At 39.7% G+C, this 16081-nt stretch overlaps 1 protein-coding gene across 2 annotated transcripts in view; it reads left to right on the top strand.

Annotated features, from left to right (window-relative positions):
• Window positions 1-1398: 1398 nt before the first annotated feature.
• The window catches only part of vps8 (VPS8 subunit of CORVET complex), a 64041-nt gene continuing 49358 nt past the window's right edge, over window positions 1399-16081 (top strand). The window contains exons 1-6 of one of the 2 annotated variants that reach the window (XM_078176253.1): window positions 1399-1539; window positions 6045-6113; window positions 8556-8686; window positions 10617-10713; window positions 13305-13337; window positions 15338-15392. In XM_078176253.1, coding sequence (XP_078032379.1) covers window positions 1468-1539; window positions 6045-6113; window positions 8556-8686; window positions 10617-10713; window positions 13305-13337; window positions 15338-15392 — 457 coding nt within the window. In that variant the 5' untranslated portion in view covers window positions 1399-1467. Of the gene's footprint in view, window positions 1540-6044; window positions 6114-7349; window positions 7450-8555; window positions 8687-10616; window positions 10714-13304; window positions 13338-15337; window positions 15393-16081 lie in introns of those variants that run through there. The other variant, XM_078176254.1, reaches the window with a different exon arrangement.

The following is a 16081-nucleotide window of genomic DNA, read 5'->3' as shown; positions in this document are numbered from 1 at the left end:
AGATAAATGGAGGGAAATAAGAGGTTCAGCATTAATTTCAGAAATGTATAGTTAGGTACAGTTGCCTTTAAACAGTATACAGTAGCATAAAATGGACATACCTAAGTAAAGCACAGGTAGCTCAAACCTGTACTTAATTAAAGTTACAGTCTGTCTGTCTTCAAGATTCATTCACCCCGTCGGTTTGGAGGGCATGTTTTCTTTAAAATTGACAAAATGACAGCATTTATCATAGCCAGAAACTAGAAAATAATTGTTGTAATTTCAAATTTTATGATGGTCATCGAATACCTCATGTGCTACAAACACTGCCATCGGCCAAAAAATAACCAAATCTGATCTTAAAGCAGTGACCTTTCATCAAATCACTTTATTCTACGTCTCATTTCAAATTTGGCAAAAATTTAACAGTTTGCACAAACTAACCAGCATGCAGGGCAAGAGTGAAAAATCCAAGGCTTTTTTTTCTGCTCAAATATTTGTAGCTTCTGGGTGAGTCAAAATAAAACAAACAAACAAAAACAACAATGAAGTCATCCTCCCTCCTCTGATAAGTAAAGAACAGTACTCAGATGCTGCCTTTCTGTCTCTTATCACCAGCTCCTAATAACGTAGACAGCACAGTTATTGCTCCCCTGCTGCTGCATTGTCTTTTTCTATCATACATCTAATTTACCACAACCTATTACCTATTTCACTTAACATAGTCCTTAACGCATTATTTAGGCTGCCATTTATTTTGCTTGACTTCTCACCTGGCTGTCACACAACCATTAATCAACTTTTTTATTGGTGTTGGTTCATTGGGATTGAAACTGGTGTCACCCAGGTCCTGAGCAGTGGCCTTTTTGTCCCAGCTCTACTAAAACCAACTGCTCAACCCATTTATCCCTGTCATCACCTGCAATGTCATAAACGATCACACTGTACAGAAACAGATGAAGACAGCAGTGAGATATAGGCTACTGAGGCAGCTTGCTGAATTTGATGGCTTGTTTTAATATTTAAACAAAAACTATAGTATAGTGGTTGTTATGGGCAACAGTGCTCATTAGTGCTCCGTGTTTTGAGATTAGCAGGCTTCAAATTTCTTGAATGAATAGCCCAAATGAATAAACCTGTATTATTATAATAGAAAATTTTAACATGTTATGATTTTGCCGTATTTTACTGTTATGAATTTATTGTACTAGTATTATCATATATTTATAACACATATATGTTACATATATATATATATATATATATATATATATATATATATATATATATATATATATATATATATATATATTAATAGTTTTGCAAAAATTGCGGTATGCTTTCACCCAATTTGTGAATTCTGTAAATTTATTCTGAAAAGTTAAACCGGAAGTTGTAATTAATCTACTTCCTGTGAGAGGAGCAGCAGAGGGAGAAACCTATGGGACAAACGGACGAGCCCTATCTGTGAATGTAAACACAGCGATGTCGGATTCTCCAGATGCCCGCAGCCTCCTCTCTGCTTCTTCACAGCTCAACCTGATGGAGGTGGACGCGGTGAGACACTTTATACTTATTCTAATGTCATGGAAGACTGGAATGAGAGTTAACTGCAGCAGCAGTCTGTGGTTTTCCCGTCGTCGATACACCATGGGGGTCTTAGCGTTACACTTTACACTAGGCTATACTTTCCTCTGTGGTCATAGGAAAAAAACAAAACACGTTTGTGTTAATAACCAACTTAACAGTAGCCCGGGACAGGTCCAGATGAGGCCCAGCTAATGTTACGCATGTTAAATTCTCCTGAAGATGGCCATTGTCAGGAGGAAGGCTGGTTGGAATTTTATAGTGAAAATTTCTGTGCTGTGGTCGTATTATTTAATTGTAGTAATGCCCTAAAGACACCGGCTTCAGCTGAAACCACTAATGTTGCTGTTTTAAGGTTGACTTCTATGACTGTACCAACACATTTATGAACATACTAGTATTTACACTGTCTGAACGTTATCACGTGATTGGGTCTGCAGCTCACACTCTGCGCTGTCAAACCGTAGCCAAACATTATTCAAACAAGACAAGTTGGTAGTAGCTGTGCCTCAGACAGTGAATTAACAACGTGCTCTCTAACAGTATATTATTAGAGTTTTGAAAGTAAAGGAAGGTTTAAATGTGCAAGTTCTCGTCCGTGGTGCGTTCATGCGCGGTCACTTCCCGTTGTGATTCACCTCCTACACGCCCAACCAACAGGAGTAACTGATTCAAACGGATGTTGTATTTAACACATGTCGAGGATTTTGTATGTTATACATGGTTCATAACATACGATAACTGCAGGTGTATGTACATGTTGTATTATTTAGGATTAGCAGTAAGACTTGCACAGTCTGAGTTAAGTCTAAAGGTGCTAACTGACAAGCAAGTTTTCCTGAAAGCCTCTGTGCTCCATGGTCCATCACCACAGGTGTTTCACTCATGTTACCTGATCTGAGGCAGTGTGCACAAATGATCTTACCACTAGGAATCCCTCTAAATCACAAGTCCCAAGCTAAGAGTTTTCTCTTTAAGGATCATTGCATAAGATTTAGTGATGAGGATTTCACATTGCAACTAGCTGAAAACTTCTCCGGGTTAGAATTCCTTCAGCGTTCACTGTTCAGGGGTTGTTTTGTTTTTTTTACTACCAGGAGCTGCGTTGTCCACATAGGTATGTTCCACTCAAAAACAATTAGGCCAGTTAATTCAAACCAGAATAAAGCAGTTTCACATTACAATTCTCTGACACTGACTGGCATGTTGCAGACAGGCTGCTAGCCCAGCACCCGCTAATGTGTGATTTAAACTGTTAAAGTGTTTTAACTGTTAAATAAAGCCATTTCACATGTAAAAAAAAAATAGTGAATGCAGTTACATGGACATGAATAACCCTATTATGAGGCATATTCTGGTTATGTTCATATTTGGGATTTGGAGAAATCGAGTGATTCATATTCCTTGTATATGTCTTTGTTTCTTTCAGAATACTCCAGCTAGCATATTGAGATTTCTCATGAACAGAATATGGTGTTTACATGCTCAAACACATAAATGGGATATTTCAAAAACCCAATCATAAACAGGTTATTCATGTTTTCCTGGAGAAGCTGTTAATTTGATCGAAGTAAACCAAGTTTACAGTCTCAAGTTTCCCTCCATTCAGTAACATATATTATTAAAAAATCCAGCAGTCTGTAAGCTCTGACTGCTGACTGTAAAGGAAGGCATATTACCATAATGTGCTTATGTGCTTCAGAGTTTACAATTTTGTTATTTGCTTCATTTTTGCTTTGTAATATATTTATTTAGAACATAGAGCATGTCTTTGAGACAAAAAGCTATGTTCAATGTATTCATCTTCAGCACCATGAAGATCTGTAAAATCTTAACTGTAAAAAATGTAAGAGCCATGGCAGGCAGTGATGCAGCTGGTCATGATACTCTCGATGGTGCACCTGTCGAAGTTACGGAGTATTCTGGAGTCCACGTTGAACCTCCTCAGCCTGCAGAGGAAGAAGAGCAGTTTTCTCGCTGTCTTGGTAATCCTGTCTGTGTGGCAAGTCCAGGTCAGATCCTCACTGATGTGAACCTAGAGGAACCTAGAGGAACCTGAAGCTGCTGAATTTCTCCACTGTAGTCCCAAAGATGGAGATGGAGGCATGTCTTCCTCCCTGTCTCTTCCTGTAATTCACAGTCAACTCCTTAGTGTTGCTGTGGTTGAGATGGAGGCTGTTGTATGGGCGCCAAGATATCAGAGCTCTGACCCCCTCTCTGTAAGCTGTCTTGTCACCATCAGGGATCAGGCTGATGATGATTGTGTCATCAGCAAATTTGATGATCCAGTTAAAGCTGTTTGTGGTACAGTTGTGCATGAATGGGGAGTGCAGGAGAGGGTCAGGGTGGAAGATACGGTGCTGCCTATTTGCACAATATGAGCTCTGTCCATCAGGCAGTTCAGGATCCAATCACAGGGGGTGGTCAAGAGCCCTTGTTCTACGAGCTTGTTGAAGAGCTTGAAGGGGACAGTGGTGTTGAATGTTGAACTGTAGCAGACAAACTGCATTCTCACATGTTCCTCTGGTCCAGGAGGGAAAAGGTAGTGTGAAGGACTGGGGTGATGGCAATGGTGATTGATCCTCTTGGCCGGTGCACAAATTGAAATGGGTTCACTTAGTTCATGATGATGGAAGTGAGTGCTACTGGACGGTAGTCATTAGGCAGAGGGCTTTGGTGTTTTGGGGACAGGGACAATGGTAGTCTTCTTGAAAAATGTGGGGACTGCAGTAGTGAGAGATTGAAAATGTCTGTGGAGACATCTGCCAGTGATCTGCACCCATATTGAGAGCTTGGCCATGGATGCCATCAGGTCAAGGCGCCTTGTGTGGCTTAATCCTTTTGAATGATCTGCACAGATCTGCCTTGGATATTACTGGTGGGCCTGGGTCCTGGGCCTCTTGTACTCCCTCAGCTGGGAAGTTGTTTTCAAAGTTTGCATGGAAAGTATTTAGTTCATTTGCAGTGCTGTGTGGCTTGAAGATAATTTCTTGGTTAACGTTAATAGGAACAGTAAAGAGCAGCCACAGTACAACTACCATTGCCATATCCATAGCACTGATGGGTACAATCACAACTGCAGCCACAGCCCTAGCATTAACTACATCCACAGTCATAGCTTCAACCAGCACAGCCAGGTAGAGCAGCTGTGACCGTGTTCACAGCCGATGGCTGTATACTGTAAGAGGTCAGCCCTTTGAAGGAGGTATGAGCAATAAATACATAATACAAAGTGTCTCATCATTGCTTCTCTCTGTAATATCTGCAGTGTGTTTCTCTAAACTCAGTGTATTTTAACTGGACTGAACCAACATACCGACTGGTCCTATGGAAATGGGGTACAGCAACACAGCACTATGTCATGTGCTGTCATGTAAAACCAAATCTGAGGTAACGCAAAAGTTAATGTGACAAAATAAAATCACACTGTGATTTGACTGGGGCTCTGTAGTATTGTTATACTGTTTATGGAATGTTGTGAGTGAGGTGCTGTACAATGTGAAAAACACCAACCACCTTAGATATTTTTTAGGGCTGCACCCACCTCAGAATTCTGTCAGTGGCATTGGATTTGGCTGTTCAATATGAATATTCGACTATTCAATCATTTTTGCCACACAGAGTTTGAGAGTTTGTACGGGATTTGATGGGATGTTGAGGGTGGCAGTGACCTTCATGCCAACAAGCAAAGTTAGCCCTCCAAGCTAATGTGTGCTAACTACTACTACTAACACTAGATATAAAACAAAACAAAAAAAAACTTGAAGACTCTGTCCAAATTACTACAGATGGCTGTCGGTCATTGGTGTTTGAACGAGGGTGAATTTTTACATTGGGTAGCAGGTGGCACTTTGCATGGTAGGCTTGGTCATTAGTGTTTGAAAGTGTGTGTGAATGGATGAATGTAACATGAGGTGTGAAAGTGCATTATGTGATTAAAAGACTAGAAAGGCGCTATACCAGTGCAAGCCCATTTACCATCCATCCACATACTAAGAGTACTAAGTGTTCCTGGAAGTGTTTTCACTGGGAAAGGAAGTAGATTCTGGCAAGAATTCTTGGTAAATAATCATCCAGGTGCAAAACTTTCCCACATTGAACATGTGTTTTGAGTCCTCATTTGTCACAAAAAAAATATACATGAACTGAACCTACACTTAAGCCTCTGTGAGGCGAGAATAATAACCTCAGAGCTTTACAGGTCTGCTTAACTCAGGGAAGCTCAGTCACTACTTCAGAAAACCAGTGTTTGAATTAGTACTGGAAGTCAGTCACTTGAGTCAGTGGGGGTTGGATTGCTGGTCACTTAAGTAATGGTTGAATAGTACTGATGAGTGCTTTTTGTTGTTAATTTGGGATAAAACACATGGAGATGACAGACAAAGGAGATTCAAATATACACACAACAAAGAAAACACAACAGAACAAGTACTGCTCTCTCACCCTCTTTGTTTTTGTAAAACTTTTGTTCTCAGATCGATGATAAGGAGTTTGACATTCCCCAAGTGGACACACCTCCCACACTGGAGAGCATCCTTAATGAGGTAACATGTTATTCTCTGACTACTACACTGAGCTATACTGCATCAAGCACTTTTAACAGTATGATGAAACTTTTTGAAAGTAATTTTATCAGCTGCCCTACTTCTCTTGTATCTCTCTCTCTGTATACACTCAGAAAAATTAAAGGAACACTTCACAGATCAGATCTTGATAAACAAATTATTCAAGTTGAAAATCTTTACTGATATACACTGTATAATATGTTGGGAACAAAATGACATAGCAACAGTCAATGGAATCCAAAATCATCAACCCACTGAGGGCTGGATTCAAAATCACAGGCTGATCCAACCTTTGTGAATTTTATAATGGCAACTCATAATGTGACTCAGTAGTGTGTATGGCCCCCTGCATGCTTGTATGCACTCCTGACAATGTCTGGGCATGCTCCTGATTAGTTGGTGGATGGTGTCCTGGGGGATCTTCTCCCAGGTCTAGATTAGGGCCTCAGTGAGCCCTTGGACAGTCTGTGGCAATACTTGGCGGCATTGGATGCACCATGCATCCATGATGTCCCATAGGGGCTCAGTTGGATTTAGGTCAGGGGAATGAGAGGACCAATCAGTGGCATCAATGCCTCCATCATCCATGAACTGCCTACACACTCTGGCCCCATGAGGCCAGGGATTGTCCTGCACCAGGAGGAACCCAGGGCCCACTGCAGTGGCGTAAGGTCTGACAATTGCTCTGAGGATTTCATCCTGGTATCTAACAGCAGTCAGGGTACTGTTGGCTGTGACATGGATGTTTGTGTGACTTTCCAAGGATATGCCTCCCCGGACCATCACTGACCCACTGCCAAACCGGTCGATGTTACAGGCTGCATAACGTTCACCATGGCGTCTCCAGACTCTTTCACGCCTGTCACATGTGCTCAGTGTGAACCTGCTCTCATCTGAAAAGAGAACGGGGCACCAATGACAGACCTTCCAATTCTGGTGTATGGTAAATGCCAATTGAGCTGCACGGTGCTGGGCTGTGAGCACAGGTCCCACTAGAGGACTTCAGGCCCTCATGCCACCATCATGGAGTCTGTTTCTGACAGTTTGGTCAGAAACATGCACACCAGTAGCCTGCTGGAGGGCTCTGGCAGTGTTCCTCCTGTTCCTCCCCGTGCAAAAGGGCAGGTACTGATACTACGGTTGATGCCCTTCTTCAGCCCTGTCCAGTTCTCCTTGTGTAACAGCCACTCTCCTGGTATCTCCTCCATGCTCTTTAGACTGAACTGGGAGACACCGCAAACCTTCTTGTGACAGCATGTATGGATGTGCCATCCTGGAGGAGCTGGACTACCTGTGCAACCTGATTGGGCTGCAGGTACCGCCTCATGATACCAGTAGTGACAAGGACACTAGCAGAACACAAAACTAGAGAAGAATCAGTCAGGAAGGATAAGGAGAGAGCAACTGTCTGAGGCCACAACATGCAAAACCATTCCCTTTTTGGTTGTCATGCTTTTGCCTCTCCATTGCACCTGGAGACACTTTCATTTGCACCAAAACAGGTGAAACTGATTCACAATCACTTGCAGTATAGACTACTGTATAAATATTAAAGGTACATCTGTGTATCTCTCCAGGCATTAAGGCCATATGTTAAAAAACATGATTTTGATATCAGGTAAATAGACAAATCAATTTCTAAAAGCATGAATGCCTTTTGAATAAGAAATGTAACACTTCTAGAGGAATAAAAACAATTTTTATCAAAAGAATAATTTATTTCAGAATGTTATTGATTAGTACTTAAGTGTGCGGTGCGTGTGTAAATCATTGCAGCGGTGGAGGTGGATGAGACTGCAGATAGAGCAAAACTAATACTGCTTTCTGCATGTTTATGCTTGTGTAAGAATTGGCTTTTAATCACAAAGAAAGTCTTCTTTTGTTAACTTGTTGTCTCCATCTCTTTGCTCCGCTGATCGCCGACTCTGTGTTTATGTAGTGTGTGTGTGTGTGTGTGTGTGTGTGTGTGTGTGTGTGTGTGTGTGCATGTGCACGTGTGTGTGTGTGTATGTATTTGGAGGAGCTCAGCACTGACACAGAGAGCAGGGGAGTGGCTGCAGTGTGAAAAAAATTACACCAAAACGTTAAAAATAGTGATGTCAGGGGTTCACCATTAATCGGTTAACTACCAACAATATTTTTCATCGGTTGCAAAGTTGGCTCTATAGGTTAATTTTGCTGTTATTCAGTGTGGTAGTAGCCGACAGCCACTGTCAAAAGATAATTCCCACAGGGCTGAAACAGACTGAAGTTGCGTGTGATACTGGGAAGATGATGTTGGCAGCAGATTTAACATCAGTGTTATCCCCCTCCACTATAAATGTAAGAGAGCCGTGTAGCTGAGGTATGTTTGTTTTGTTATCCTTTGGGTGCCATCTATCTGAGGTGTGTTTGTTTTGTTGTCCTGTGTGTTGTCTGCAGCTGGAGGATGAGGAGGAACCATTTGTGTTGGAGGACACCTGCTTGCTAAACACAGACAACATGGATGCTCACTCCTGTGACACCTCCTCTCTGGCCAGCTCTGACAGTGGAGACCCAGCTCACCTCAAACGGCATGAACACACACACACACGCACACAAACACACACACACACGCACACAAACACACACGCACACACACAGGCCCCAAGATTTGATATTGTTACGACACTTGGATCACGATACAATATTATTGCAATTTTAAAAGTTTTGCAATATGCAAGTATTGCTATGATAGATACATACTGCGATATATTACCTTTTTTTTAACTACAAAGGATGTCCCTGACGGAAATCTTTAACGACATCTGTTTTGGTGAAGTTCTCAGTCTGTTCATCTTATGTAAATAATTTTCATTGCAGCAAAATCTATCTATTGGACTGAAAAGGTAATTTATTTTAGTATTCTAGAAGGCTACCAAAAGTTTCATTTATATTTGCAATATTATTAATAATAATAATAATAATAATAAATTTTATTTGTAACGCACTTTATATTTAACGAAAAATCTCAAAGTGCTACAACAGCAAGAAAAGAAAAAATAAGTTAAAACAAGAGTTAAAAGCAGTTATCAAAATAATACAAGCAAAAATTACAGATTAAAAGATTTTTTAAAAAGGTACATTTTAAGGCCCTTTTTAAAACAATCAATTGACTGTGGAACCCTCAGGTATTCTGGGAGGGTGTTCCATAGTCGAGGAGCAGAGGAGCAGAAGGCTCGATCTCCCAGTGTGCGGCTCTTAGTCCTTGGGGGGAGAAGTCTGTGGCTGTTGGTGGAGCGGAGTGAGCGTGCTGAGGTCTGGGGGGTGAGGAGTTCTTTGAGGTACTGGGGGGCGTTGCCATGGATGCACTGGAATGTGAGGAGGGAGATTTTGTAGTCGATCCGAGCGGATAATAATAATTCATATATTAAAAAAAATCTATACTTGGCATCTGTGTATAGATACAATATTGCCACACAAAATATTGCAATACTATGCTGTATGGAGTCCCTCCACCCCTAATTATTTGTGCTTTGATTTTGTCCCATTTCAACCTGTTTTAGCAAAACATCCCTGATGGTTTACAAGTGGCCCAAAATGCTGCTAAACTTTTACAAGGTTCTTGCTGTCATTTTTGAGATCTTGAGATTTACTGCAGTCCTATATTAGCAGTAGGTCTCTGAAGACTGATCAGGTTTGTTTGTTGTTCGCTGCTCCAGCCTCATATCTAAAGAGACTGTGCTTTGAGGTATTGGCTCTTATGGAGCTCTGTCCCTTTGGACTTCAGATCTGAGGACACAGTGCACACTTTTTAACAAGCAGCTTCTAGGGTGCAGTTTTTTAATCTCTATATTTTTAATAATTTTTACTTTATGTTTGTAGTCTTCTTAAGAATGTATGTTGTATCTGTAGTCTCTTTTTTATTTTGAGGGACTCTGGAAAAGTGCTGTATAAATAAACTTAAATACTCTGCATAACAACAATCAAAAAATGCATTTTGCTAAATAAGTGAAGCCATTTTGAATTACATAAACACATTAAGTTTTAAAATGTTATATGAAAACTGAATACAATTTAAATGACTATTTAATATGCCTAAATTAAGTACACCCCACATGCCATATGCTGTATACATATAGTTTTAATTTGAAATTAAATAGAATAAGTAAATCTTTTTAATGTTGAAATACTGTAGGCTGAAGTTAGAAATATATTTTATTTAGAACCTTTATGTGTGTGACTCCATACAGATGCTGCTGCAGCAACCAGAGCAGCACAAACATGAGCCAATACAGACCGTGTACATCCTCACCCTAAAGTAGTTCCACGAAGAAGTGTCCATCTGCCAAACAAACAACACAAACACTCACTACTACTTGCATGCTTTTGATGTACACCTTCTTGTCTTTACATGTCCATGGTAATAAAATGGAAACTGTCTTCTTTGTGTGCGTGTTTGATCTGTGAACATGTCTACTTGTGTTGACGTGCGTCTGTGTGTGGACATGTCCATGTGTGAAGACGGAGAAGGACCGTGGATCTGAATGCAACTGTTCATGGGTCTGTTCTTCGACACAGTCTCCTGAAGGGCATCTCTGCACAGATCGTCTCTGCTGCTGTAAGAAAAACACACGCCCATGCATGCACTATGGGGGTGGAAAGGTTCACGGAGGACAAGATACATGTACATACGCTTGTGTGATTATTTACTTTAAGTCCCACATGTGTATGTATGAATGAATGAATTTTTATTGTGTCATGCAACAGATATGTTCAGCCTGCATAGACTTATAAGACACCATGAAATTAAAACAGGCCAGGACCTGAGCCCAGAGCGCATATTTTCAGACAACATAAAAAAAAGGAAAAAATGGAGGAAAGCAACTAAAGCATCCTACATATTCAGATCATCACTGAGTAAAACAGTGCTCATGGATCACTCACAAAACGACATAATGTGTATGTATGTTTGTCTGTGTGTAATAAGTACAACTCAGCTATGCAGATGCATTTTGATATGCACTTGTGAATTCTAACACACAAGCATGTGGATGTACATACCTCTGTGTGTGTGTGTGTGTCCTATGACTGCACCTGCACATGTGTGTTTGTGTGTGTGCCCGCCTGTGACTGAGACCCGCAGGGCTGCTGGTGATCTTGGCAGACATTACTGTTTTTAAGAGGCTGTGAGCTCATTTTTATAGCTAGCACGGAGGTAGTGGTGTCATGTAAAACTGGACAACTTAAGTCAGGGACAATTGTATAAAATGACGAGAGAACAGGGGCCATTTAATAAACAAACGTTAATATGTATCAGTACAGTATATATAACAAATGAACTGCCTGTTTTTGATGTTTGCTGTCCACACTCATTTTTGCCAAATCCAGTTGGTGTAGTGCTGCAGGTGAGGTGTATGCAGGAGCTTTTCCATGACTTGACATTCAGGGCATAGCCTGAACCTCTTTCGAGGGGATTCTCCCTTAGAAGTTTTCTTTTATTGATAAAAAACCTCAAATTTGATGCTTTTTAATGCACTCTGGAACCTTATTTACATTCATAGAACAAAAACATATCCCAGCGTGAATTAATTTGTTGTCATTGTGAATCAGAAAATGGTTGACAGGTGAGGCCCATGGCCTCAAGTTGAGTATCACAGACCTAATGCATCCATTGGTACTATGTCTATCTCATTCGAAAACGGGCTAAATAACACCACAGAGTGAAGTTACGTTTAGGCGCAGCCTCTCAGAGGTTTTTTGGCACAAATGTCCACTTGGACTCAACAATAAACTGATTAGTTTTTGGTGATCAAAGGTCAAAGGGCAAGGTCACGGTGACCTTGTCTGTCTTATTCTTGTGAACACGATATCTCAAGAATTTCTGGGAATTTCTTCAAACTTGACACAAAGGTTGATTTGGACTCGAGGATGAATGTATTAGATTAGGTGGTCAAGGGTTAAAGGTCAAGGTCGCTATGACCCTGCATTCATCTCATTCTTGTGAATGCAATATTTCAAGAACAGCTTGAGGGATTATCTTGAAATTTAGCACAAAAGTTCACTCGAACTCAACAATGATCAGATTACATTTTGGTGGTCAAAGGTCATTATCACTCTGACCTTGTCAGTTTCATTTTTGTGAATGAGAGATCTCAAGGACACTGTAAGGAAATATCTTCACATATCATATGCTAATTATGACAAAACTTCACACAAATGTCTAATAGGATAAAATAATAAAGGGATGACCTTTTATACCCAAAAGGTCACAGGTCAACTTCACAGAAACAGCATAATGTTCTGCACAAAACACTTTTCTGGCCATTATTCAGTGTCATATCTCAGGAACAGAAGGGAAGACATTTGGTCAGATACTTAATTGATGACACTCATCCTAGGTGTCCACCTTGAAACTGTGCTGATTGTATTGATCAGGATGATGTAAGGATGACTACTTTTAAGTTAATTTAAGAAATCAAAAAGATTCACAGGTGTCATGAGTGTTGAGATGTCAAAAAGAAAACCATCGGGTCTGTGCAATGAACATCAGGTCTGTGCAATGACTGTCATGCATCAGTGCAATTTCATATATATTTTCATATATATTTTCTTAATTTTATTTTATCTTGTGTTAGTTGTTGTATGAGTGGGGGTGTGTATGGGTGTGTGTGTATGAATTCACATAATGTATGTAAAATCTTAAATGTCACTGTGAGGGCACTTGAAATTTCACTGTATCACTGTATATAGTGACAATAAATGCATCTTATCTTTTCTAAAACAAATAAAAACAGAGCATTTTGGCTATTATTATCAATGATCACACAATTCATGTATGTCTTTATTATCTTTCTATTTCTCATCTGACAACAACCCATCATTAATATGAGGGGTGTTAAACTACTAACTGGTTCACTAAAGCTAATGTAAACCTCTGGGTTTGAGTCACTGGATTGAGTTACTTGATGAAAACTGTCAGACAGCAGTGATCTGAGCTCTGTTATAGTCAAAAGTTGATTATCTCTTGGTAATTCTGAATGCCTGCTCTGGTTCTTTTGTAGGTTTTGTTGCTTAAAGTGATTTTATTTGCATGATTGATTGTTACTAAACTCTGTACTTAAACACTAGCTTTAGAATTGTACATGTGCAGTAGACCAATGCATTTATGTATTAAAGCATAATTAAAACTTTTGTATATTTTTTGCTCAGGACAAAGTGGATGCCGGACTGCCAACTGCTATAGTGAGTATTAATTTATTCAACTATGAATTCAGCTGAGCAAAAAGAGATGGTATTAGGTTGAAGGACAATTTGGTAACACACCCTATGACTGTCTATGATGTTCTATGGCTGACTATGTTTGCTTTCATGATGCATTTTTAGTCATTTCATAATTTTAAATGTGGCTATAAACTGGAGACATAGGAAATAAAGTTAGAAGTGTTGCTGTTGACATTTTGCCTTTATCAGCACGATAGTAGACAGGCAGACAGGAACCCTAGCCAGAATCGAAGTGCAGGTTTGCACCATAACCATTAGGCCAAAGGGGTGAACCACATTCAAGGTTTTTGCATTTATTTGAATTGCTTTGATAATTTGTATCAACTACAAACATTATGGTAGACCAGTTTTAGAAGGTTGTACACAACAATACAACAGAAAATAGAGTTGAGCATATTTTTTGAGTGCAGCCAGAGCATTTACACAGAACTCAATTCTCTAGTGTAAAAATAATGAGAGAGACGTAGGGGAGAAGCAGGACGAGAATGTGAGGGTATGCACATTTGCAAGAGGTTTTATAGTTTGTAATAATGCATTGTAATGAGAAAACCTCTACTGAAAAAATGTTCAAACTTTAGGGAAACCACTGTCATTATAAAGGACAGGTTTGTGTTTGTGGTCCCTGACTATTTCAGTGCTGGTGGAGGCAGATTGTGTGATATTCCTTTGTGGTGTTTCCTCCAATTTTGCAGGGGTGGGAATTGCCAGAGGACCCACAGTACGATATTATCACAATATTGCAATATTCGGAGTATTGCGATAAAATATATTGCCATATATTGTGATTTATTACCTTTTATTCCAACTGCAAATTATTTCCCCCAAAGCAAAACTTTGCCAGCATCAGTTTTATCTCATAAGATAAAGTTTTTAGTCTGTTCATCTGACTTTAACCATTTTTATTGCAGAAAAATGTGATGCAAAGCAGACAGACTGACCAACAGCGTCATAAAACCTGTCAGAAATGCCGCATACACCTGACAAACTGAACTTTTGGCAGATTTAACGTCCTCTGTGAGGCCAGATTAAGCGCGTCAGTGAAACACTTCACATGCAGATATCTATCCCGCTTACTAAATGGCGCCACACATGTTACAAGTGTTGTCTGTTACAATCACAATCCCCCATTCTTGTGCTGCATTTTGCAGGAGGTCTGCAATGTTTGCTCCAGTGTGACTTTAGTGTACTGCTCTAGTTTGGAGAACAGCAGTCACCAGTTCTCTGAGATGATGTGCCCTTATAGTCACGTATGAATCCACTGACCTTGAAGTCCAGGCATCACAAGTTATTGCCACCCTTCCTGCTGTACTCAAAGATTCCTCAACTTTATGCTTCACTTCTCTGTAGAACTTTGGTACAGCTGTGTTGGTTAAAAAAAACGTAGGGATGGAGTCACATATCTACGGAGTGTTTTTAGCATGTAACAAAAGCCTTCGTTTTCAACAGTCAATGTCACAGATCTTTGAAATAGGTGATGGGCGGTGTTATTTTAGTTATCAGTTATCCTCAAATGACACTGCTTGCAAATCACACATGCCATATCCAAGTCATTCTTTCCTTACAAGTTAAAAAATTAAAAATAGTCCAGACGTGTGATTAAAACACCAACGGCCGATTCTTGTTTCTTTCTCCGGTGCCTCCATCTTTATTTCGATGAACATCTTGCCAAATGCCACTGACCTCACCAGGAAAAAGAACATCAACGCCAACTACTGGTCCCAAAAAGGAATTGATTTATTATTCCAGTTACAAAAGTTGTATTAAAATGTGCATTTACAAAAATTAATAATGCATATAATAAAAGATTGATACTTGACATCCGTGTATCGATAAAATATCACCACACAATACTGCAATGCTATGCTGTATTGATTTTTTCCCCCACCCCTATTATTTTGTCTTTGTGTTGTCTTTGCTCAACTTTTACTGACTAAATCTTTTTGTACATTTTTTGTGTTCAGACAGTATCGGGTGTGATTGCTGTAGGAACATCTCATGGTCTGGCTCTGGTCTTCGGTGAGTCTAAACTTAATTCTGCTCCTTATACACACGCAGTGGTGTAAATTCTGTTTTCACATTTGAAACGTATTACAGTTCAAATATAAAAGAAACAGTGTAGATAAAGCTCAATCGGTATAGTTCCAAGTTATTTCTTATTGAAGTAATACTTCACTACTTTTTTCATCGGGATGTGCTGGTGCCACACATACTGTACAACATAGTGTGATCTCAATTCGTTCAATTCCAGCAGTAGCCTTGTGCTTTACTGTCTGAAATAGGGTCTTCTTTAATACTACCACATGGGAGGTGATAAAGTCTGTAAAGTTCTGATTGTGCACATGGTGGCTTTTATTATGAAAAATTGAAGGGACTACCCACAGTAGGTTTATACACTATATTCAGAATTATTAGTCTTACCTCTGTGGGTGATTCCAGCTTTAAAGCAAAATGAATTGTCCTCTACCAGGATTAAATAGCTCCCATTTCTTTTTGTAGATCCTCATAAACTGTGTGAGACTGGCAGTATTTGACTTTAGAGACGTGTTTCAAAAACACACTTTTGCCTGTTTGCCTTTCACTGTGAAACCTGTTCACAGCACAATTCTGGTGGAACCATCCTTTACTACCAATTAAATCATTAAAATGTGTTTTAATTGTGAGGAAGCAATGGTAAGTATTGTGTTCCTGATGTTGTTACTATTGTT

This window comes from Epinephelus lanceolatus, chromosome 17 (assembly GCF_041903045.1).
Source record: "Epinephelus lanceolatus isolate andai-2023 chromosome 17, ASM4190304v1, whole genome shotgun sequence".
NCBI classification, from domain to species: domain Eukaryota; kingdom Metazoa; phylum Chordata; class Actinopteri; order Perciformes; family Serranidae; genus Epinephelus; species Epinephelus lanceolatus.
Note: the sequence above shows the minus strand (reverse complement) of the source record. Positions and strands in the feature narration are given on the sequence as shown.